The sequence below is a fragment of the Calliphora vicina genome, chromosome 2 (genome assembly GCF_958450345.1).
Source record: "Calliphora vicina chromosome 2, idCalVici1.1, whole genome shotgun sequence".
NCBI lineage: Eukaryota > Metazoa > Arthropoda > Insecta > Diptera > Calliphoridae > Calliphora > Calliphora vicina.
In genome coordinates this window covers 53,966,851-53,993,441 of record NC_088781.1, presented here as the reverse complement: position 1 = coordinate 53,993,441, position 26,591 = coordinate 53,966,851, and the positions used below count along the sequence as shown (strand labels likewise).

Below are 26,591 nucleotides of genomic sequence, written 5' to 3'. Positions count from 1 at the left end.
TGCACATAGATTTTAGAGCTGCTGAGAAGCAATACAATCTTACAGACCCAGTGATTGCCTAACAAGAAGCGCTGATTTGTTTCTAAGTTCTTCACCACCTATACGAATAGCTTAATGTATGCCTTCCAAAATCATTTTTGTAAGGCAATAATTTTAGGATGCAATTAATGTAGCAGTAGAAGATGCAGTAATGATATTTATTGCTTCCAAATCCAAAATATTTTTTGCTGGGTAGTTCTTTTTCATTAGTTTTTCAATAAAATCGTATCATAATTATTGTATTTACACCTAAAACGGCAACAATGCCCTGAGGCACTCCTCACCTTTTCGCAACTGGTTCCTAAACTTAATTTGCAAATTAGTTTCTGATGGCTGTTCATTGGGTCATAATTACCCTAAAAAAAATATTCGACAACTTTTTTTAGATTTTTAAAGATGCGAGGGACTAGCAGTTAAATGTTTTAAATAGATAAAAACTTGTGAAGAGCTTAAATAAACAAGTTCTTGATAAATAAATATTTGTAGAAAATTTCATCTTCCTAGGTCTTACCCTCAAGCCCCAATCGTGCATTTAACAGACAACTGGGATGATTAGGATGGAGATTTTGTTCTAATTTTTTTTTGGTTGAACCGATTTGGCTTATTTTCAGTACAAGAGAGAATGTTTGGGGAAAATTTCTGTTTTTTATGTCTCCTCGTTTCGGTCCTATCGTGATTTAATTGTTTTCAATTGTCAGGGGCACATTTTGTTCTATTTTGGTTAGGCTGAACCTATTTGACTAATTTTCAGTAAAAAACATTTCTGATCAACAGAGACATTTGGAGAAAGTTTCATCCCTCTATATAATTTCTATCGTGCCTTCAACAGCCTTTGGTTTTATCAATTTTGGACACTTTTAACATTTCTGATCAAAGCAGAATATTTGGAGAACATTTCACCAGGACCGACCCTCTAGGTCATATCGTAAATTCAGGACAGACATAGCTACATTATCTTCAAATTTTATAAGGAAACAAAACATTTGCTGAATTCACAAAATCCCTTGTATTATTGTATTCAATACAATAGTGTAAGCTTGTTGTTGGAAATTTTCATACAAAAATTAAATACACCCAGCAGTTTGAAAAGTGCCAATTGGAAACCTTGCACTAGCTATATTACTACTTGTACAACTAACTAGTTCGATGTGGCTGCTAAAGTGGTAGTTAAATGGTTATCATTTGCACTACATTTCACCAGCATATTCAGTAATAAACAATAGTCAGATATTTGTCTTTAGTTTTTGAAAACAAATTCAAGAAAAATAAAATCTTCTAAAATATACCACTTCGATAGCCACATGTAATGCTGAATGTGGCCGTATGTGTTTTCATTCTCAGTGATGATGAAGAAAATGCAAAAATAGAGAGTAGACTCACATGTTATTCTTAATAACAATTAGAGAGCAGTACAAATAAGAGCTCAGTGGTTTAGTAGTTTGAGCATTTGACTAAAAAACGAGAGGTTATGTGTTCAACCCCGCTCTCAGAAAAATGTATATTTTCTTTTTTTCTCAAATGCTGGAGTATTTTCACTATTGAATTTAATAGTGAAGTGTTATGCAGAGTGTGCCAATCGGCCACTTGCAATGACATCCCCGTGTTAAATTCACCAGTCAATAACGTTGCGAGTTTGTTGAAAATTCACTAGTGGTAGTTCTCATTGGCTAACTAATTCGACCTAGCGGAACTAGTGCAATGAACTGCAGGGCACTTATACACTTTTATTGTATATGTTTTTAAAAAGTTGTATTGGTTTACAGCTATAAATTCCCAGCAGTTTGAAAAGTGCCAATTGGAAACCTTTCACTAGCTATATTACTACTTGTACAACACACTAGTTCGCTGTGGCTGGTAAAATGGTAGTTAAATGGTTATCATTTGCACTACATTTCACCAGCATATTCAGTAATAAACAATAGTCAGATATTTGTCATAAGTTTTTGAAAATAAATTCAAGAAAAATAAAATCTTCTAAAATATACCACTTCGATGGCCACATGTAATGCTGAATGTGGCCGTTTGTGTTTTCATTCTCAGTGATGATGTAGAAAATGCAAAAATAGAGAGTAGACTCACATGTTATTCTTAATAACAATTAGAGAGCAGTACAAATAAGAGCTCAGTGGTTTAGTGGTTACAGCATTTGACTAGAAAGCGAGAGGAAAAATTTATTTTTTCTTTTTTTCTCAAATGCTGGAGTATTTTCACTATTGAATTTAATAGTGAAGTGTTATGCAGAATGTGCCAATCGGCCACTTGCAATGACATCACCGTGTTAAATTCACCAGTCAATAACGTTGCGAGTGGGTTGAAAATTCACTAGTAGTAGTTCTTAGTGGCCAACGAATTCGATGTAGCGGAACTAGTGCAGTGAACTGCAGGGTTTGTTTACATTTCTCTGAGCTCACATAGTACCCGTATATGTGAGAGAGTAATTTGAACTACTACTCTTTCAAAAACATTCATACAATATACAATGGTGTTCACAAACTAATAAACAAAAAGTGTATTTAATACAAGATACACTATACAAAATGTTGAGAATTCAGCAATTAAACTCCCCTTTTTTAGGGTGATGGGTATAAAAATGTAAAAAGAAATGTACCAAACTGATTCGGAAACATTTAAAATTCTGCTGATTAGTTCAAGAGGGCAGACATTTCAAGGATGTAATGTAATATTTTGATAGTTTAGATTTACATTTTAAACAAAAAAATAAATTTAAAATCAATTTAAACAAAAAAACAAAGCAACTTAAACAAATAAAATAAAAACACAAAATGATTTATTGTAAAAAATAAAAATCTTAATTTATTATTTTTGTTTGTTTTATTAATCAAATACTATTGCAATTTTGTATTGATGTTAATTTTAAAATAAAAATTATAAAATACTCATAGTTAAAAAGTTAAAAAGTAAGGAAAATATATGTTTTTTTTTGTTTTGTTGTATATATAAAAAATAGAACCTGCTGTTACCACGACGACTTGGTTTTTTGGTTAACAAATTTTTTTTCTTCTTTTGTACAAAATAATTTTGTTTATTTTTTAAAAAAAAAATTGCACCTCTTTTTGTAGTGTGTAAATGAGTGTTCTAAATCTAATATTGCATATGTTGCCTTAGGTAATTTTAGATTAGTAATATAATTAATGACTTAAATTTTAGAATTGCTATATAATTTAGAATTTTGTTTTTTTTTAAAGAAAAAACCATAAATGTCCAAATGATTTCAAGCCTGTTTTAATGGCTTGAAATCATTTGAAGTTTTTATAGGTATATTTTGTATAAAAAAAATAAAGAAGAAAAGTTAATTTATAAGTTTGTAATTTCGTTGTTCTAAATATTTTAAATTTTGTTTTTTAGTTTAACAAATAGTGATGATCTTTGTTTCAATGATAAAGAGGAGGTTTTTACAAATTTTTGTTTTAAATTTCATTTTGTGCTAAAATTACCATCATCACTACTGTTAACAGAAATTTCCTTATTTAAACTAGCATTATTGCTATTATTATTATTATTAATATTTATAATATTATTATTATTATTGTTATTATTGCTACAATTAGAATTATTAGTAATAGCATTAGAATTACTCGTTGAATCGTTAATTTGTTGCGGTTGTTGCTGTTGTTGTTGTGGTTGCTGCTGCTGTGAATGATGATATACTACTACATTACCAGGGTGGTGAAGTTGCAATGCTGGTGACAAGGTGAATATTGAATTATTCACCATTAACTCCTCTCCCCCCTCACTTACGCTATTTGTATTCGTATTCGCATTCGCACTTAAATTCGAATTTGTATATAAATTCGTTGAATTTAGTTTTCGTTTTGGTTGATGATGATGTACAATTTCCTGACGTTCGTATTCATTGAAATAATTTTCAACAACAATACCATTGTGTTCATATTCTTCAGGTATTGTGGGTGTATTGGCGGCGGCGGTGGCGTTGCCGGCATTTGTATTTTGTAATCTTGGCACCACATCAGGTGGTGATGTACAACGTGGATACGATGTAGAGTTGTTGTTACAGTTGCTGGCAGAGGAGGAAGATGAAGTTGAAGAGGCTGTACGTCTAATACGATTATAATGATTTTCATTGAAATGATATGGCTGTTGTTGTAGTAGTAATTGCTGTTGTTGTTCACGTTGCTGCTGTTGTAATTGTAATTGCTGTTGCACATATAATGAATACGCCTCCCTGGCACCGTTATTGGCACCACCGGAAGGCGTAACGTACTGTCAGAAAATCTCATCTAAATTTAATACAACATCGAAATATCAGGATAACATAACACGCCCTCATAATGGCACTAAACCATTGCGTGTAGTTGGATTTCTAGCCATGTATATATCCATATCATGATCAGTCCAATTGTCCGATGTATCGCAATAGTTATTTAGAGTGTGGGTAGAACCAGCGGTTGAGTATCTGAAAGAAAGAGGGAAGCATATTTTTGTTTAAAATTCAAAATTTTCATAAAAATTATATTTTTTAAACCAGTAACCATTTTAAAGGGTTTAAAAATTCCATAAAATAAATTTAAAAAGCTTTTGAGCTTTTATTTTAATTAATAATTAAGTAGACAGCTTTAGAGTTGTTTGATAGCTTTGGATTTTTGAAATGATTTGTTTGCCAAATCTTTTTACAGCTGTTTACCTCAAAGCTTTTCGAAACACTCTTTTAGTTATGTTTGGAACCATTTTTTTATTACTGTTTTTTAAAAGCTTTATTAACAAAGCTGTTACATGAAGAAAAATACATTTTCCAAAAACAGCTTTTAAAAAAGCTATTTTGCCAAAAATAACTTTGCAAATGATTTTATAAAAGCTATTTTTTATATAATTTTTACGAATTTTCTTTTAAAACTTTTTTTTGAAAGCTCGTTTTGACGATTTTTTAAAACTATTGAGAAAATTTTTAGAGAATGCTTTAAAAATACCAGGTTTTTATAAAATAATCTAAAAATAACGTTTAAAAATCTTTACAAAAGCTTTTATAAAATATTTAGAAAAATTTTATTTAAAAGATTTTTGACACAATATTTACAAAAAGTTTTAAAACATTTTGCAAAAAATAGTTTAAAAAACTTCATCAAAAAGAGCTTTCAAAAAACGTAGATAAAGCTTTCATTTCTACTACACCTTCTTTAAATGGTAATGTCAATGAAAATCTTTTTTATGTAGGTTTTTTTGTACAACATTTTTAAAAACTTTTTGACCAAAGTTTTCACATGGATTTTAATGAATATTTTGTTAGAAAAGGCGTTTAAAAACTTTAATGAAGCTTTTGTAAACGCTATTTGGCAAAACTTTTTTAAAATACCATTTTGAAAGATCTTTTTGACAATTTTTTAAGCCCTTATTGACGAAAAGCTCGAATAATACAATCTGTATACAGAGATCTTGTATTTTGTTTTATATTTTTTTAAAAGCTGTTTTACAAATATCAAAATACGAATTTTAAAAACGTTCATTAATTGATAATGGCTCACTTTACAAAGCTTTATTAAAGCTCTATTATTCAAAATTATTTCAAAGCTTTCTGAAAATAACTACATGGTATTTTTTACGTTTTTAGGTCTTTCAAAGCTTTAACTAAAAGAGCGTTTAAAAAATTATTTATAAAATTTTATGCTTGGGGAATTATGAGAGATTTGAATTTCAAACAAAATGAAAGCTTATAAGCTTATACATATCTAAAAGCTTTTTTATTTATTGTTGTAAAAAAATACATAAAGCTTTTTTAAGTGTTTAAGATTTGTGGTTCAAATGAATATGAATTAATTGAACTTTCGTCTTGAACTAATAAAAGCTTAAAACATACAAAAAATAAATTGTTTTAGATTATAAAAGCTGTAACTTAAGGAGCATAGAAAGAAAGTGATTTAAAATACTAGAAAGCAAAAGTTCCAAGCTCCAGCTTTAACAGCTTTAATTTTAGTTTTTCTTTTATTTGAAAAGAAGAGTAGGAACTATTTTTAGCTACTTTAGAAGCAGTAGCTCATGTGTGTGTTCTGCTGTGTTGAAAAGTGTGCAAACTGTAACTGTTTTGCAATTAGTGTGTCTCTTTAAATGGAAAATGTGTGTTAGGAATGTGTCTAAACACAAACATTTGCGAATGTGCAATATTTCCATTTAGATGCCCCATAAAACCAAAGAACCTTGTTAGACATTAATTAAAGCCATCTTATCCCCAAAGAAAATCTTAAATGATTCGCATGTGAATGACAGAACAGTGAACGTTTGTGCATGAGGGAGTGAGGGGAGATTGCATGTTAAAATTCCATTTCAAATGACATTGCCACAACTAGTAGTTGGGTAGTTAGTAACAACAAGTGAAGTGAAGACAACAAGATTGCCACAAAATAGTGTGATAATGAAGATTAGAAAATAAAAACTTAATTTGTTTCTCATTTTTTTTTGTTGATTTGGTTTTGTTTGTTTTAAAGTTAGTTTAGTATGCCATTTGCTGGTTAGAGATGTTGTAGTATTGTAGTGTTTTAATAAGGTTTTTTTTGTGTTTATAGTCAGCCTACTTACCGACTTCCAGGTCGATGATTATGCATGTGCGTGGTATTCAATTGATCGCGTGATCGGGAACGCGGTCTTGAGCGACGTGTACTAGACGCTACGCTTTGTGGGCCGCCATGCATAGAGCCGGCATAGGAGGCACGCGACATCCTTTCAGAAGCAGCCGCCAACGATTGTCTCGATTGTCTTAATTCTGGTCGCGAATTGACCAAATTCGAGGGAAATGCTGTGCCCAGGTAGCCGCGATGTGAGTTATTGGAAAAGCTGTGCTGCGATTGACCATCAGCAATGGATCTGTGTGTATGTGTGTGTTTCAGTGTGATGTTTGGAAGAGGGGTTGGGGTTTGGGTTGGTGAGGAAGCAAAATGAAATATTGGATTAACATAAAATTAACAAAATTGCAAACATAAATTTAAATTATAATAAAAAATAACTTAATATGTAGGTTTTAAATTAAAAACATGTTTTGAAATTAATTAAAATTGATGTAAATGTATGGGTTTTTATATGAGTTGTGTCCTTTGTGTTGATTTCCTTATCCTTTTCCATTTTCTTTGTTTCTTTTTGGCCTCGTATGTTTGGCATTGTGGCTTATAACTACTTAATGTATTCCTTAATTGTATAGGATATTTAAACTCACCTGGGTTTCGCTAATTTGCCGGGCATACCCGAGAAATGACTACGCATATCATCCTGATTATCCATGGGATATATTCTAGGACGTGGTATCGAACGACCACTATATGCTGATACTTGATCCCATTCCTGAAAGGATTTAAAATAAATCATTTTGATAATAAAAATAAATAAATTAAAAATTCATTATTATAACTGTTCGGTTGCTTTCTATTTCAACTATCATGACATAAAGATAAAAGCTTTAAATGTTAAATGCTTTCAATAAGCTTTTATATTTTTCACAAAACAACAATAAAGCATTCTTAACAAGAAAAACATCAATTTCCAAAATTCCTTTATAGAGAGCTTGAAGAGAATAATATTATTGTAAAAGTAGCTAACTAAAGAAGCTGCAGAAAAAAGTATTAAAATTGAACTGAGAAATATGAAAAAGAAAATAATATTAACATAAAGTTCACAAAAGCTTTAAATTTTTCAAAATATTTCTTTAAGAAAACTTAACAGTTCTTAGTTCTATAAATAGATCCAGGTTTAGGGTTAAAATAGTTTAAAATGCTTTCTGAAAACAGCTGTAAATTTTCTAAATCAAATTCAATATGTTGTTTAATTTTAAAAACTGCTTTTATGGAAATATTTGTGTATTTAACAATAGTTTCTGTAAATAAGCTTTTAAATTGTACTTCCCAAATAATTTTAGAAAGCTTTTACAAACAAAATTATGTTTTGGATCCAAAAATTTATGAATTTTCGGAATCTAAAAGCTTTTAGCTTAACAAATATAGTTTATTAATAGCTTTGAGTAATAAGATAAAAAGCTTTTACCGAAGTAACTTTTCAGAGTCGTTATTTGTCTAATATGTTTATATTTTTTATGTTTTAAAGCTCTTTATTATTTGTTTAAAGTTGTAAATGCTTAAAGCTGAATTTATCAAATTTTTCAAAGCTTTTAACCAACAAACTTTATTAAGACCCAAAGTTTCAAAGTCAGAACCTAAAAGCTTTGCAGTTTAAAAATATCTTTTGTTAAATACTTAAAAAATTTTTCGTTTCAGTTTTAAGAACTTTCAGAACCTAAGAAATTTGTACTATCTTTTGTAGCTTACAAGCTTTGCCTTAAAATATATATGTTTTTGATAAAAGCTTTTAGAAATTATATCAACAACCCTTAAAGCAAGAAGCTTTAAGCATAGCTTTTCAAAAAAGTGGTAAATTTTTCTAGTTATAGCAAAATAGCTTTTTAGAATGCAATTTGTTAATGAAACTTTATTTTTAATAAAATTTTATGCAAAATTTTTAGAAATGAAGAAATCTCATTTCTCGAATTTAAAAAAGCTTTAAAAAAACTTTATTTTGTTATTACTAAAGCTTAACTAAATTTTATAGCTTAAAAGCTTTTGCACTAAAATATTTATATTTTTTTAAAAACTTTGTAAAAATTTAATAGAAAACTGCAAAGCTATAACACGTCATTCAATGCTTTATTTCCCATTGAATTTATAAAGCTCTAAAAAAAGAAATTTTGGAATTTTGGAAAAAAAGCTTGTTAATAAAACTTCATATTTTTTTAGAAAATGTAAAAGCTTTTTGCTAAAAGCTTTTTAAAATTTGAATAGACATTATACATTATTCAAAACTTTATTTTCTATTGAGTTTGTAAAAGCTTTCAAAAAATAGAAAATAGAAAAGCATATTTTCTATAAGCTTTTTAAAATTCAAATAGAAAACTACAAAGCGAGAGGAGATCATTGAATCATTTAGTATCGAAATTCTAAAAGCTTTAAGTTTCATTAACAAATTGCTATGCTTAAAGCTTCTTGCTTTAAGGGTTGTTGATATAATTTCTAAAAGCTTTTATCAAAAACATATATATTTTAAGGCAAAGCTTGTAAGCTACAAAAGATAGTACAAATTTCTTAGGTTCTGAAAGTTCTTAAAACTGAAACGAAAAATTTTTTAAGTATTTAACAAAAGATATTTTTAAACTGCAAAGCTTTTAGGTTCTGACTTTGAAACTTTGGGTCTTAATAAAGTTTGTTGGTTAAAAGCTTTGAAAAATTTGATAAATTCAGCTTTAAGCATTTACAACTTTAAACAAATAATAAAGAGCTTTAAAACATAAAAAATATAAACATATTAGACAAATAACGACTCTGAAAAGTTACTTCGGTAAAAGCTTTTTATCTTATTACTCAAAGCTATTAATAAACTATATTTGTTAAGCTAAAAGCTTTTAGATTCCGAAAATTCATAAATTTTTGGATCCAAAACATAATTTTGTTTGTAAAAGCTTTCTAAAATTATTTGGGAAGTACAATTTAAAAGCTTATTTACAGAAACTATTGTTAAATACACAAATATTTCCATAAAAGCAGTTTTTAAAATTAAACAACATATTGAATTTGATTTAGAAAATTTACAGCTGTTTTCAGAAAGCATTTTAAACTATTTTAACCCTAAACCTGGATCTATTTATAGAACTAAGAACTGTTAAGTTTTCTTAAAGAAATGTTTTGAAAAATTTCCTTTTTCATATTTCTCAGTTAAATTTTAATACTTTTTCTGCAGCTTCTTTAGTTGGTTACTTTTACTAATTTAAGTTTAATAGAAAAATGGGCTGGTTAAAAGTAATCGTTTAACTAAGTAATGGCGAAAAGTATAAACCAAAGAAGAAAAAAAAAACAACCTGAAAACACAAAAAATATTAGTTTAATGATGCCTTTAGCCTTGACTGCATTTGCCGAATAGCCTCTTCAAAGTTCAGGCTTAAAACAATAGCCGGTAATGCAGAGGTATGAATGAATGCATCATGTAGTAGTTGCTGTGGCACGATGCTCGTTGCTTGACTGGCTGGCTGTTTGGCTGACTGAAAGTAAAGGAAGCCAGCCACTTCTACTCAGTTGAGGCGTTACACTATAATTAACATTATTTCACGTAACTTACGAAACACACGTTGATTTTTTCTTTTTTTGTATATAAATGATTTTAATTCTTATGTTGCGAGCTGAGCTGAGTTGGCTATATATTGTGTTCAATATATTTAAAGGTTGTTGTTTTTGCACTTTTGATAGCAACAGTGGGATTGATGAAAGAAAAATTGTTTGAAATATACAAACATTTCCCCCCATATTTATAATAAATTTTTAAATTTCTCAAAGGTTTATAATTCTTTTACAAAATTAAACAATTTAATAAGATCCTATAAATGTAAAATTTATAAACCACTTTTCAGAGCTGTCCTAAATTTTGAAATTCAATACAGAATTAGTTACAATTTTGGGAATATTTTTAAAGGTGATCTGAAATCTAAGCACTGGAAGATCCACAGGAAGCCAAACCTATTAAAATTGAAGAGTTCAGAAATCTTTAAAATAAATACCGAAAATTATCAACTTTGTTACACTGTAACTTAACCTATATAGAAATTATTATTTAGATTGAACAATATTTTGAAAGCTTAACTTCTTTTCCATTAAAGTACCAATTTTTGTTACAGTTGCTCCAGTACTTTTAAAGTTCTTTAGCTTTTAAAATTTCACAACTTGTTACAAGGCCCCCACTGTGCACCACCCTAAAAATCTTACAATATCAGCTATTTGTGTTGCACGTTAAATTTGAGCTTATCTCGTTGTAATTTTACTTAATATTTTTGTTCTGTTATTTTCGCTTTTTTGTATAAATTTTGTAATTTTTTTTTTATTTAAGATTCTTTATGTTCTCACTTCTCGTCTTCTCTTGGAAGTTTTTTTTTTCTCTCGTATAAATTGGGTTTAAATGAGTTTCCCTGGCTAAATGTCTTTGGTGTGAGTCGTCTTCTTATAGTCATGAACATAAATCTTGGCTTTTTGTAGCAGATTTTCTTTTTGTTATAGTAATTTCTTAAATATATTTATGTATGTGGCAACAGTATGTATAACTATATAGAGTGTGTAAATGTAATGAAGATTCTTTGTTTTTTTCGCTTACCTTGTGATTATTGAATGCCGAAAGCGTTGCTATTGAGCCAAGTGGTCCTGGTGAACCGGCTGGACCGCAACAATTTACGGGCAAACCTCCAATTGGCAGTGGACTCTTTTGTTGGGACGTTTGTAGTTTGCGAGAACGTCTATTATTATTTTGTGGCAAAATGCAATGGAATGAAAAAGAAAAACGAAAAGAAATATTTGAAATATGTCTGTGTAGAAAAATAAAACATAATACATATTGTAGTATAGCTTCATACGTATAGCTAAATGTTAATATCAATGGCTAACGACTGAACAATAAACAGCAAAAATATATTATTGGCTTACATTAGTTTATGTGTATCAAATATGTATAAAAAATAAAAATTTAACATGTATCTACTATCTCTGCATCAGCTATCTGTGTTTGTAGCCTATCTTCATGCTAGTTAAGTTATTATATGGTTTAGGGCCAATTTAAGGTTATAGTCGCCAATAAATAAACACTAAATCATGTTTTATCATCTGTGTTTGATGGAGAATTCAAATTTCATATCATTTATTTGTTTGTATCGTATTAATACCAGAGTTTAAATCTGTATTTATGGCTTTGAAATCATCTAGAGATTTTTAGCAAATTATATACCAAAGGTTTGGTTGAGCTGTGACAGACTATTTGTTATAGACCTACAAATGAACGCCTCTTTTGGGAGTTTTACATGTTAATGGCGGCTTTTTGGTATTAATTGTCAGTTAGTATTATTAATTGTTGTAATTACTTTTTAGAAAAGTTTTCTTCTTTATGTTTTATGAGTTTGTATAACAAAAACTCTGACATGGATGAATATAGTCCCTGAACATGACTAAGTTATTCTACTCAGATAGCTAAATGAAACGTTAGTCTCGTAAGGAGGAAACAATACATCTTTGGGTTCCAAATCGCAGCAGTTCGGGGTTGTATTGAATGCTCAAAAACGTCCTGTGGGAGAAGGCATTGTCGTGTAGATCAATGAATTTAATGATCCCAAAACGACCTAACAGAACTCCAATATTAGTGGCGGAGAATCATCAGTGCTTATCTTTGATTATTTTTATTTCTCCAGAGAATTTTAGGGCAACATGATATTGTCGAGAAGAATCGACCTGTTATAGCGCTCATGATCAGTTATTTATCCAAAAATGTCTGGCATACAAAATGCTCAATCACTATTTCAACCAATCTGTAAGAGCACGATATTTTCATATTTTCGAGTAGAAGTATCGATTTGTTAGAGATCAGTTCTGATCAGTTAAATTTATCTAAAGATCTTCTAAGTTCTCTCTTCTGCATTCGTTTGTATTTTGGATTCAATTACATAATGACCTCTACATTTATTTTTGACGGCCGTTAATAAAAACAAGTAAGAGTGCTATATTCGGCCGTGCCGAATCTTATATACCCTTCACCAAATTATACTTCAAAATAAAAATTTTAAATATTTTTAGGTAAACAAAATTTATTTTTTTTTCCAAAGTTGTTTTTTTTCATTTTGTTATTTTAAATTTTTTAAAATTTTTTTTTTAAATTTAAAATTTTTTTTTTAATTTTTAAATTTTTTTTTTTGTTTTTTAAATTTTTTTTTGGTGAAAAAAAAAATTCGGGTTCAAATTTTTTTTTTCCGATTTTGACCCATTGTAGGTCCAACTTACTATGGTCTTATATACGTCGTTGCAAATGTCTTCGAAATATCTATCATTAGATATCCATATTGTCTATGTTAATGTCTTAGTAATCCAGATATAGGTAAAAAATAGGTAAAAAATCGAGGTTGTCCTGGTTTTTTCCTCATATCTCAGCCATTTGTGGGCCGATTTTGCTGATTTTAAATAGCAAACTGCTCGAAAGCATGTCTGACAGAATTATTGAAGATTTGGATCCCGAAGATATCTGGGGTCTTCAGAAAATTGATTTCAACAGACAGACAGACGGACATGGCTTAATCGACTCCGCTATCTATAACGATCCAGAATATAAATACTTTGTGGCATCGCAAAAGAAAAATTTAGAAATTACAAACTTGTATATACCCTTGACACTCATGGAGAAGGGTATAATAAGTTATGGAGATATTCTCTTGATGATCTGTTAGAGGTAGCATGGTAGTAGCAGAAAGAGATCCATGCTTTTCTTAGATAAAAACATCTCTCAAGATTTAAGGCAAAACAAATTTAAATATTCCTGCATCCAATGGGGCAGTTTTGTAAGGGTTATTTGTAAAGCTAATATTGTAATGATTTAATCACATCAATCGTAACTTCAGGGTTAAAAATATGTCGGTGATGAATGACCCGGTTTTACGAAAACAATACGTTGCTGGCCCAAACAACTTTTGTTGGATTATTGCCTTAGTTTCAGTATTCCTTGACTCATCACCCCTCTTGGTCTCAAATACGTCTTTTGAACTAATGCGATGAAGATAACTAATGTTTAGTTTCGTACTTCCATGATTCATCGCCTCTCTAGGACTCAACCACATCTTTTGAAGATACGGAATGAACTCTTTCATGACGATCTTGTAATATTAGTTCCCAAAAAGCAACTATGTTTTCTTCAGAACAAGTAATTCTAAATGACCTTCACAAAATCTTCCTGGAACGAACTATTACCACGATTAAATTCGAAAAACCACTTACACAACTTGGGAATCGTGCTTCATCATCCAAAGTTAAAGCGTGTAGATCGGAGCATTATTATTGTGATAATCCACGACGAAAATCACATTATACATATATGTAGAGAGCGTGGCCAGAAAGATTAAAACAAGATGAAATTCGTACCAGTTTCAGAACACCACCTAGCCAATCAGCCAATTTTGAATGACCTTCACGAAGTTCGTCCTGAAGCCAACAATGAATTCGAAAAACCACTCAAAGAGCAAGACCCAGATTCGTGCGTCGTTATGGAAAGTTAAATCACAATGATCGGTGATACGAAGTCATATTACGCAGTCATATTAGTTTCAGAGCGAAGTTCACGAAGCTCGTCTTAGGGCGAAGACGACTACAATTGATTTCGGAAAACCACTCAAAAAGTAGCCCGGAATCATACTTAATGATTTAAATTTAAAGCCAGTTTATCTGTGCATTGTTGCTGGAATAATGCATGACGAATGCATTTGTTTGATAAAACGTTCACAGTTCATTTCATTCAATACTTCAGCTTCAGATTTTTGAACAGACAGTCATTATTCAACTGAAGTAAGACCTTCATTTAATAATATTTGCACTAAATAATAGCTTGAGAATCAACAAAGTAAAATTTAAATTCATTTTAAAACGTTGCAACCTAAACCCCTAAGACTTTCAACAAACCTTTACACCAAAAACATCTATCTCTCTTTCTTAACTACCTGTTCCATTACCATTCATCACTGATCAATTTTTCCAGCATAAATCAAACGTTTACACAACTCCTGCCAAAGATAAAAACCAACAAACTGCAAATAAATACTTTAATCCCCAACAAAAGCCCAACTAACTAACCACCTACCCATTCTTCTACACTCACTCATTCCCTTCCTCTCTCACATCCTTTTAGACATTTTTATAGACACAACACTTTATTTGGCCACTTTGTATTCAGAGTTTCATTTCAAACACACTCATACACACACACACACACTAATAAATTGAACTGTCTAGTTCGTTTGTTTCTTCTCACCTGCTCGCAGCTATAAAAACAATCACAGCCACAATAATGGTGCCACAAATAGCCGCACTTGCTGCAATCGTTATCTTGTCCATATTCGATGTTTGCGAAGCTACAGTGCGCACTTCACGACACTGTTGATAGGGCACCGTTTCAGGCGTTACATGCAATTCCTCCAACGATATCACACACACAATAATGCATTCCTGAGCGGGAACATTTTTGATTTTAAACTCACGTTCGCTGGCCTCCAGTGGGGGTCCTTGCTTAAAGGATTTCTCACCAAACAGACGATAGACAACGCGAAAACCTAAAATGTTCGCAGTATCGGAATCCCATTGTATGATGACAGAGCTGTCTTGGCGGAAGGCATTTTTCACTTGCACCTCGTTGGAGTCATCAATACGTGTGCCACGTTGGGGTGGGAAACCCAGCACTAGGGGAGGTCGTTGTTGTTTGTGTGGTGTACCACTGACGGATGTGCCACTACTGCTACTGCCAATGCCGCTGCTGCTGCTGCTGCCGGATGCATTTTGGCGCCATGCAGGTACTGGCTTTGCATTAGCAGCATTTGGATTTGTGATGGTTGTAGGTGAAGCAGAACCAATGCCGGCTGTGGATTGTAGTGTTGGCTGTACAGGTAATTGTGAAGAGTTACCACTGCTAGCAGAACCAGCCGACGATGAGGGGGAGGCAGCCGGAGGAACGGGTGTAGTTGCTGCTGTTGCTTTGGTGGTCTGTAATGAAATTAATACAATGTTGTAGAGAAATGAGTAAAGGAATTTTATTGCGACGAGGACGACAACAGACATTTTGAGTCTGTGGTGACAAATTGAAACATTTGTTTAGTTGACAGTTAAACTGTAGTTAGTTTAAACTGTTTGGTTAATTTATAGACGTTTTGTTACTTGTTTATTTATACTTACCGTCGTCGTTGTTGTAGAACGTGGAGTATTTGTGGTTTTTGCGGTAGTTGGACTTGTAGCCGGCGTTGTTGTTGTCGTCGTCGTTGTCAAACGTGTAGTTGATGGCGCAGCGGTTGTTGTTGACACCACATTTGGAACATTATTGGAAGCACTTGCCTGTGTTTGGTTAACAGTTAAAGGCACTATACTGGGTGCAATGGTTGGCTTTTGCACGGGCTGCAGTGTATCAATTACACCGACTGGACCATTTAGATCGGCTTCGCTGTCATCGGGACAGGTTAATTCATCGGCTTGTATGGAGTAGAAACCACGATCACGGAAACGATTGGGACTGCCACAAAATTGTGGATTACGTTCGCGTGAGGTCACCTAGATAATGGTGAAATAAATTAAATCCCTATTATAATGACAGAATATAATAACTCACCTGCAAATCTCCATTACGAATCCATTCGGCCACCCAACGCAACTTACAATCACAGTGCAGAAAACGACCGCCCAACGACAAACCGCGCAGAGTGGCATTCAAATGGGAGAAGGCTTTTTCAGGTACTGTCGGCAAAGGATTACCATCCAAGGCCAATAACGTAATGCTAGGATTGCCACGGAACGCCGACTCCGGCAAAGTGGTCAACAAATTAAAACCAATATCCAAAACTCTCAACTCCTTCAGAGCGTGGATAGCACCCACTGGAAATTCGGCCAAAAGATTGTTCAACAAACTTAAGGAACTCAAAGTCTTGCGGACACCCGCAAACGAGGATTCACCCAAACTCTGTATTAAATTGCGCTCCAGATTGAGGGCGGTCAAAGAATCTAAACCTTCAAATGTACGTATGCCACCCACACCAGGCAATTCTTTGATGCCATTCAACGATAGATCCAAAAAGGCCAAACTCTTGAGACCTCTTATGCACTCGGGTACACGACGTTGACGTGTGCCCTTCAAATTCAAATTCTTTAGGCTATTCTCTAAACCCCTGAAAGCTCCCGACGACAAGGTGACATTATTGTCATTTAGCTTTAAGGTAGACAATTTCGTTGAGCTCTTGAAGGCCTCATCGGGTATTGTGGTTATGCGATTTTTGGATAAATCCAATAAATTTAAAATACTTAATATTCTTAAAGAAGCTATGGGCACATCGTCCAGTAAATTCTCCTGCAGATTTAGATTTTTCAACACCAACTCTTGGCCCCTAAAGGCGCCCTCACTAATTTCCGATATTTTGCAACTGGACAATTGGACATTGTGCAAACTAAGATTAATAAACATGTCATCGGGTAAATGGCCCACAGTGGAATTGTTGACATACAACAAATCAATGGGTTTCTGTTTGGCATATTTATTTAAGGCCTCCAATAAAGTGGGAAAGTGTACCTATAACCGAAATAGAAAATTTGTTAATGGTTTTTTAAATACATAAACTTCTAAGCAATTTTTTTACACACCTGGTCACACTGCACCGACAATTCTCTGCCTAAATTATATGAACATATACAGGATGTTTGCAAATCGGGTATGTCTCTTTGCCAAGGGCATTGTGCCTCAACTGTTGTTGTTGCCACACAACAAACAAATATGGTCATTAACAACAACAGTCTCCATCCTTTTGACAAGGACATGGCTGGTGCTGTTGCATGAATTGGTGGTAATGTCGTCGTTGTTTTTGTTGTTGTTGTCGTCGTCGTCGTCGTGTGTTGCATTTTTATTTTATTTATTATTATGTGTTGCTGTTTTTTCTTCTGTGTCTTTTCAACATGCGTCTTATGGTTTATTTTCATCTTTGTAGCATGTGATGGCTCGGTGTCTGCAATTAAAAATAATAAAATAAAAAGACTTTTAGTTTCTTTTGGCTGCACATTGTTAGATTTGTTTAAAAGGATAAGGTGGAGGTCAGGTTTTAATAATTCAGTGTGAATAGAGGATTTTATTTAAATAATTAAAAAAGGTTGTGCTTTTCTTAATTCATTTGTATTTGCTTTCTTTATAAAACTTTTAAAGAGATGTAGTAGAGTTTATAAAAATGTTTAAAAAATGTCTCAAACTAATAAGAAAGTAATATTCGACTTCAACGTTTAAATTTTTTACTTTTTCATTGAGAAATTGTAATAATTCGAAGATTAGAAATGTTAAAAATTTTATTTAACTCAAAAAAGCTGTTTAAAAATAAGTCTAAAAATTGTTTTCTAAAAGCTTTAAAAAGTCTTCTTGTAACATTTATTTTTTTTTTTGTAGAAAAAATTTTTAATTGTAAGAATGAGAAAAGCGTTTAAAAAACGCTTTTCGCGAGGAACTTTTTTAATTTTACTTTATTTGCAAACAAGTTTTCTTCAAAAGCTATTTTAATGTTTTAGTTTTTACCAAAAAATGTTTGTGAAAAATCTGTAAAATGGAAATATCAGAAAAACAGAAAAGCTTTAAATTAGAATTAAATAAAAGGCTTTTTTTTAAAATTATCCATACATATGCTTTTATTCAGAAAAGCTCACAAAAGAGTATCTAAAATATTTTTGGTATAAAAAGCTTTTTAAATAAAAAGTTTTCATAAAAAAGCTTTTATAGAAAAACATATTCACAAACTAGTTTTTATATAAAACTTCTTTTTTTCAAAAAAGCTTTCACAAAAGAAGAGTTAAAATATTGTTTGTACAAAAAGCTTTTATATAAAAAAGCTTTTTAAATATAAAGTTTTCATAAAAAAGCTTTTATAGGAAAACTTTTTCACAGACAATTTTTATATAAAAAAATGTTTTCACAAACTTAATTTTTTCAAAAAAGTTTTATAAAAAAAAAGTTAAAAAGCTTTTTATAGAAAACGTTTGTATTAAAATGATTTTACTAACAGCTTTTAGTAAAAAAATTGTCATAAAAAAGTTTTATAAAAAAACCTTTTTCTTAAAGATGTGAAAAGATATGAAAACTTTTTAAAAGAGCTTTTACGCATAAATTTAAAAAGGCCGTTCTTTTCCTAAAAAATGCTTATAACAAAAAAGCTAATGCTAAAATACTTTTTTTTAGAATAAAAGTTAAAAAGCTTTTTATAGAAAACGTTTGTATTAAAATGATTTTATTAACAGCTTTTAGTAAAAAAATTGTCATACAAAAGTTTCTACATACAAAAAATTTGATAAACTAGTTTTTATAGAAAAAAGCTTTTAAAAAAATTAATTTTTCACAAATAAGCTTTTTATAAATTTTTTCAAAAACTTAATTTTTTATATTAAAAATAGCTTTTGTACAATAAATTAAAAAAGCTTTTATACACGAAATTAAAAAAAGCTTTTATATACAACAATTTTTTTTATATAAAATCATTTCACATAAAAGCTTTTAGTAAAAAACTGTCATAATAAAGTTTCTATATAAAAAAATATGATAAAATAGTTTTTATAGAAAAAAGCTTTTAAAAAATAAATTTTTCACAAAAAAGCTTTTTTATAAATTTTTTCAAAAACTTAATTTTTTATATTAAAAAAAAGCTTTTATATAATAAATTAAAAAAGCTCTTATACACGAAATTAAAAAAGGCTTTTATAGAATAAATTACAAAAAAAGCTTAATGCATAGAAAAAAGCTTTAATATTTAAAAAAAGCTTTAACAATATTGTTTCACGAACTTCTTTTTTTTAAAAAAAAAATTTATACAATAAACATTTTTTTAAAAAAAAAGCTTTTATATAAAAAAGTTCTATCACAATAAAATGTTATGAAATCAACATTTTTACAAAAATCCTTGTTCACAAAAAAACTGTTATAAAAACAAATTTTTACAAAAAAGTTTTTTTACATAGAATTTTTTAAAGCTTTTGTACAAAAAACTGTGTTTAAAAAAAAACTATAAAAATAGTTTGTTTACCAAAAAGCTATTTTTCACAAAAAGTTTATATGCTAAAAAGTAAAAAAACTTTTTCTTTACAAAAAAGCTTTTACAAAAAAAAAATACTTTTCACCAAAATTTAGCTTTAAAAAAGAATTTTTTACTAATATGAAAATGTCATATTGGCTCTAAAGTATTAGCTTGCGTAGAAAATCTAAATTAAATCACAAATATTTTTAATATTTAACAACTATGAATTTATTTTCTGTAATATTTAAATTTTTTTGCTTCAAATAAAATTTAGCCAACATATTTTTTATAATTATTTACACATTTATCTCATTTACCAATATCTTTTACTTCTATTACAAAATTAGCACTTTGTCTGAATTTATTTCTTTACAAATCATTATCATCATCATCATCAAAATTTATTACATTTCGCCACAGAAAATGATCTGTCCTGTGAAGCCATCATGAAGCATGACCTTTATATGAACTTAATTTTGTCATGATGAGCAAGAAATACTGGGAAGAAATGACAGGGAAAGAAAATAAAAATTAAAGGCTTTGACTTCTTTGTGGCCTCATCTACCAATTGTTACAATTCATCTTTTTTTTTTGTTCATATTTGTTGACTTGTTTAAGTCTTGCAAACATTATTCATTGAGTCATTATATTTTTGCACACTTTCAGTTCAGTATTTTCATGTTATGCCTTTAGCCGAGAAAATTTCAACAAGCCAAATAACAAATTAATCAAGTTAACGACATTGGATGAATTTCACTTTTCATTTAGCTTCTTTTTTTGTTGTTGTTGTATGTTTCTTTTCAATTTTGTTTTACTTGAGATTTCAGTTACAGAGACAGAGGCAGAGAAAGAAAGACTAAACTTTAAGTTATAAAAAGCACGTGAAATGCTTTTATTTTGTGTTGTATATGTAACGAGTTTTTTTTTGTAAAGAGATACCAAATGACCCTGAATATACAAACAAATTTAAATGAAAAAAAAAATTGACCAGAAAAAAGTGTCAGAAGAAGCTTTCAAAGCGTTTAATGTGATTAAGTTGAATAGAAATGGAAACTATAGTAAGGAAAAAAACAATAAAATCAAAGACCAAAAACTGAAATTGTATCTCGGTTGAAAGCCTGGTAGGGTAAGTCGGGTGTTAAAAAAGCCTAATAACAATTATACTAAACACACCCATATACATTTGTAAACAGATATATTTTGCGAGATAAAGTATCTATAGAAAGAGCTTAGATTACATTTGCAAAACCCCTAATGGAATGTATGACTCTGTAAAACATTAAACGACCCACTGACAATGAAACTTGACCTAAATAATGGCCAACAATTAATGTTGTGATTTAAGCTTCTTTTTCTGTTGGCTTTTGTGGCAAAAGCAAAATTAAATTGCAGACAGCCAGACGGACTGACAGACACAGTACCACACATCCATAGGTACAGTTAGATAGTCTGTTTTGTCAGACAGTTAGACAATCATCTATTGTCTTGTACATCCATGCCATCCAAGCAATTGTGTGTAAAAGATAAATGTGCAATACAAAAGCATAAAACATAAAATATTATGCCAGCCGTAACAGGAAAAAAACCAGTGTGAGTAGCAGCAGGTGAAAAACAATAATCCAAAGGAAAATATCATTAAATCTCTAGAGATATAGCAAAAAAAAATGTTTTGCTTAATAGATTTTTTATTCTTTATGCGTATAATACCTACAGATAAGATTAATAGATGAGCAGCAAAAGGTCACTGGTCAACATATGGATTCCGAGCCAAAAGAACTGCTCATCTTTTGAGGCCAAGAACATATCAAGCCCATTTCGGATACTATGTTCCAAAGAGAAGCATATCCCAGACAGAGCGTTCTGCATCGATCAAAACAAATAGTAGTCGGACAAGGCAAGGGCTGGACTATAAGGCTCGTGAGGCGAAACTTCCCAACCACTTCATTATAAATACTTTTAAACAGGTATTGCAACATTTGGCCGAGTGTTGTCATGATGGAATATGACGGTTTCATGTCCGGCCGTATATTCTAGGCTTTTTCGGCAAATACTCGCTTCAAACGAATCAGTTGCAATCGGTATAGATTCCATGTGATCTCCTAGCTAGATTTCAGCAGCTCATAATAGGTATGGCACTTTTTCTCCTACGGAGAATTACCTTTGGCTTTGGTGTTGATTCGACTGGTTGGCCGGGCTTCACATACGATATCTTGCGCTTCGGGTTATTGTAATGGGTCCATTTCTCATTGCAAGTAATGACCCAATGCGTTATAGCTTTCAAGCATCATTACGGATAAGCATAATCGTCTTTCAAAGTCTTTCGATGCGGCATGGTACCCAATTTCCCTGCTTTTGGATGAATCCTACTTATCGAAAAAATTTTGAAATAGCTGCTTGAGTAGCTCCTAATGATTTTTAAAGCTCTTGTTGAGTTTGACATCAATCTTCATGGAGTAATGCCTACAATTCTAGGTCTTAAATTTTTTTGACTGGGCGATCTTTCCCTTCCGTGTCAAAATCACCACTTCTTAACCATCTCTCGCAACTTGAAACCCAATGGATCACAAAGAAGTAATATAAACTTCCCGCATATGACGCTTTGTTGCCACAAAATTCGACATTTTCGAAGCTAAAAAACTTTGTTCTTTATAAATCCGCTGAGAAACTTAAAATCAGTTGATATTCAAGGCTCAAGCGTATGAAACCCCGGTTTTTTTTATCCATAGCTCATGATTTTGGAGGTTTTTGGTAAATTTCAATAACAAATTCTTGTTATACTCGATAACACCTACCAGAAAAATAGTATTACTTCCCAGGTATATCTACTTCATTCTTTTTTGTATCACTGTCTAATTGTTTTTATGCTTGATTTATCTCGAAATATAAGAAGTGGCTATATAAATAAAAAATCTATCTAGTTTTATCATTAATTCATTCATTTAGAAAATTTAAATAGTTTCAAAAACGTTCTTGTGTTTACACTAACACTCTTTAAATAAAAACTGTTTATAGAAATATTTCATGCATAAATATTAGGGAAACTCCGTTTCCATAAAGCCAAAAAATGTAGTATCCTACCAGATCACCAACTTCAAGTGTTAGACAGATATTTTAAAATAAAGTTAACTTTGAAACTACTATTTATTTAAAAGGCCACCCTAATAAACCCACATCCTTTAAAGTTCAAGCCCTAAATATTTGTAATACACACACACAGATGCTCGCTCTTCATCTCTCTCTCTCTTAGAGTACAAGTACTTTTAAAATTATAGTCATTGTCCTCTTATGGTCAATTTATTTTGTAGCAAGGAATTGAAACATCAACACGCATTTGACCATTGCACCAAAAAAAGGAAGAAATCGTACATAAAAGAAAACAAGGAAGAAGGATATTGCAAATAAAACTGGGACAACAACCCAGCAATATGAAATGCAAAATTTTGAAATGGTAAACAAGAATAATGTCAAGAAAGATCTATTGATATTTTGGTTGTGTTTATATTTATCTTCGAAGTAGATTCTCAATTTGAACGATGTAATTCAAAATAAGCCGTTTTAAAATCTTCATTTTAATATACATACGTCCGCCATTTCAGTTGGCTATACTGCTCCTGTCAACAGGCATCTTTCAGTTGACTCCTGTCAAAATTTGAACAAGCTGCGTCATTTAGTTTGTGTTTGACAGCCATTGATCAGAGCAGACTACCGCATGACTTGAGGAGAAAATGGGAGAAATTGACTTTCGTGTGCTCATTATTCTTGATAAATACTATCGGAACTCGGCACCATCAATTTCAATGGTAAAAAAGTGGTTTACCGAATTTGGTTGTGACCGTACAAGTACGGAATGTTCTGGAGGTCTCTACACCTGAAACAATTGAACAAATTCACGAGAGATTGTGGAAGCCATGGTTCAGTGTTTTCAATTTTGAATGATCACTTGGGTATGAGAAACCTTTTCATTTGCTCACAATCGATCAAAAAACGCAATCGTGTGACAACTTTGCAGGAGTGTTTGGGCTTATTCAACCGTAATATGGAGTCGTCTCGTAACCGTGTAAGAAACGTGGATCCACCACAACACACCGATCCTATATTGACAGTGCGAGAGATCGTGGAAGCCATAGGCATCTCACATGGCATATGTGGTTTCAATTTTGAATGATCTCTTTGGTATGAGAATGCTTTCCGTTTGCTCATAATCACATATTGTGACAACTGCGATGGAATGTTTGGAGTTTTTCAACTGCAATATGGACGAGTTTTTACGCCGTTTGGTAAGCGTGGAAGAAACGTGGATCCACCACAACACACCAGAGACCAAACAGCAGTCCAAACAGTGGATTTCTCGGGGTGAATCGGCGTCAATAAAGTCATGGCGACCTTTTTTTTGGGATGCAAAACAATCAAAATGGGTCGATTTAATGATGACTTGAAAAACAAACGACCGCATTTGGCAAAGAAAAAAGTTATTTTTCACCAGAACAATTCAAGGGTGCAAAAATCCATGAATTAGGCAACGAATTGCTGTCTCATCCGCCCTATTCTGCGGATTTAGCCCCGAGTGACAATTTATTGCTTCTAAACCTGAAGAAAAGGCTCGTCGAAAAGAGAGTTGACTTCAACGATGAAATCATCTGACAAACAAATACTTATTTTCAAGACCTAGACAAATCTTATATTTTGGAAGGGATACATACATTTAAGAAACGTTGGACAATGTGTATAGAACTCAAAGGAGGCTATGTTGAAAAATTAAATGGTATTTTATACAAAAACCTGTGTTTCATTCAAAAAGTCACAAAGACTGCGGGAATGTTAACAAATTATTGGGTGCCTAAGGTTGAGGTCACCAAAAGTCATTTCTTTCAGATGATATATGATATTTTACATTAAAGCAGCCCTCAGGCGAATTTATACTAGTTTGAAACTGTGACGTTTGATATTATCAATAGGGAGAGAATTGTTTTGAATGTCCAACTCCATAATTTGTTCGCCGAATATTATTACTTAATCCAAAACATACTAGTGTTATATTAATACTACCGGTATCCTCGAAATTGGAGAATAGTTAACAAAGATACACATACCTATGGAATATTTTATAAACCCTGACTACTCTACAAACTAAAAGTGTGTGAAAAATTATTGGGTTCTTAAAGAGATCGAACAAAAATTCGATATTGTTTCTGGGTCCAAAATGGTTTGGTGGGAGCAAAGGGTCCTGTGAACTGCTGAATTATGACCAGACCATCACAAGGAACCTGTACCGAATGCAACTGATTCGTTTGAAGCAAGTTATGGCCGAAAAACGCCCAGAATATACTGTCAGACATGAAACCGTAATATTCCATTATAACAACGCTCGGCCACATGTTGCAAAAAGTATTTAGTCCGACTTTTATATGTTTCGATCGCTGCAGAACGCTCTATCTGCGATAACAGAGTCTCGGAAATTGGCTTAATTCGTTCTTGGCCTCCAAAGATGAGCAGTTCTTTTCTATATATTCTTATACTTAAAGGAACCAAATGAAACTGTCATATCTAATTTTTACTTTAGTTTTTTTTATACGATAAATGTTGCGGTGTTCTCCTTTTTAAAATCAAAAAAGTTTAACAAATTTGAATACTTTTTATGACGTTTATATTTCTAGTTTAAAGCCCCGTTTGAAAACAAAAAGCCTTAAGATTTTATTTTAATTATTGTAATAAATCATACCCAAAATTAGCATATTTTTGTAGCCTTTTAAGGCATTTTGATTGTAGGTTTCTTAAGAAATTTAAATTTAAATGAGCTTCAGAAAATCCTCTACTCTACATTGAATATAAAAAGTATGAAAAATCATTGTAGTCATTGGTTGTGGCGCCAATTGTAACTAGTGTATTCAGACATAAATTGCAATTTCTATTCAAAACTATTTCTTGTTGGGTTACTGAAAAATATTTAAACATATTGCAACAGCTATAGTAGTTACAACGACCAATATATTTTATGTCTGTAGGACTGAGTATATCCTTAAATGCTGGATCTAATATGCTGTAACGATGGCTACCGGCTGATGGCTTTAAAATGTCGGCCACATATTGAAAATTTATCCACGAGTGACGATTGACTGCAACATAGAGCGACACATACTTACTTGAGACTGAAGAGTGTGTGTTTCTTAACACAAGAAATGTTTTGTCCGAAAACCACTTTAATTCGATATTTATGTTCATGTCTACAAAATGCTCTGATGGTGCTGATAGTTGAACTGATGATATTGATGTTACTGATGACAATATTGTTGCTGCAGCATTTCAGCTATAAAATGTTTAGCTATTAAATTGTCTGTGTTGCAAGATGCAGGAGCGGTTGCTTTCATTAAGAGGTTATAAATGATACATAAGGGGCATTTATGATACAGTGTAAGGGAAAAGTAAATGTTATTAAAGTGTTTTTATACCCTTCACCTTCGTGAGATATCTTCGGGATCCAAATCTTCGAGAAGTTTGCTATTTAAAATCAGCGAAATAGGTTCACAAATGGCTGAGATATGAGGAAATAAACAGGAGGAACCTCGATTTTTGACCTATTCTTTACCTATATCTGGATTACTAAGTCATTAATATAGACAATATGGATATCTAATGACAGATATTTCAAAAATGTTTGCAATGAAAAAATATTTTTTAACCCGATTTTTTTTTTCACAAAAGTTTTTTTTCGCTAAATATTAAAAAAAAAATTGAAAAAAAAAAATTAAAAAATCAATTCGAAAAATTTTTTTTCCAAAAAATTAAATTTTTTTTACCTAAAAATATTTAAAATTTTTATTTTGAAGTATAATTTGGTGAAGGGTATAAAGATTCGGCACAGCCGAATATAGCTCTTACTTGTTTATTTTTTATAAATTGGGAGAGTAAGATCACTTAGTTTTCAGTTAGGTTGTTTTTTAAAAATTTGTTTTAGTTTAGATTTGGGTTATGGTGG

General features: G+C 31.3%; 2 protein-coding genes across 4 annotated transcripts in view; one reads left to right on the top strand and one right to left on the bottom strand.

Moving 5' to 3' along the window:
- Rab3GAP1 (RAB3 GTPase activating protein subunit 1) overlaps nt 1-26,591 on the top strand; it is a 74,724-nt gene that overhangs the window by 24,433 nt on the left and 23,700 nt on the right. The window lies entirely within an intron of this gene.
- Nucleotides 2,827-26,591, bottom strand: part of haf (leucine-rich repeat and fibronectin type-III domain-containing protein hattifattener) — a 56,355-nt gene continuing 32,590 nt past the window's right edge. Inside the window, exons 2-9 of one of the 2 annotated variants that reach the window (XM_065502508.1) lie at nt 17,220-17,578; nt 16,198-17,148; nt 15,771-16,139; nt 14,857-15,581; nt 11,179-11,317; nt 7,217-7,341; nt 6,586-6,870; nt 2,827-4,474 (exon numbers count right to left, since the gene is read on the bottom strand). In XM_065502508.1, coding sequence (XP_065358580.1) covers nt 4,345-4,474; nt 6,586-6,870; nt 7,217-7,341; nt 11,179-11,317; nt 14,857-15,581; nt 15,771-16,139; nt 16,198-17,148; nt 17,220-17,552 — 3,057 coding nt within the window. In that variant the 5' untranslated portion in view covers nt 17,553-17,578 and the 3' untranslated portion in view covers nt 2,827-4,344. The remainder of the gene's footprint in view (nt 4,475-6,585; nt 6,871-7,216; nt 7,342-11,178; nt 11,318-14,856; nt 15,582-15,770; nt 16,140-16,197; nt 17,149-17,219; nt 17,579-26,591) is intronic. The other variant, XM_065502509.1, reaches the window with a different exon arrangement.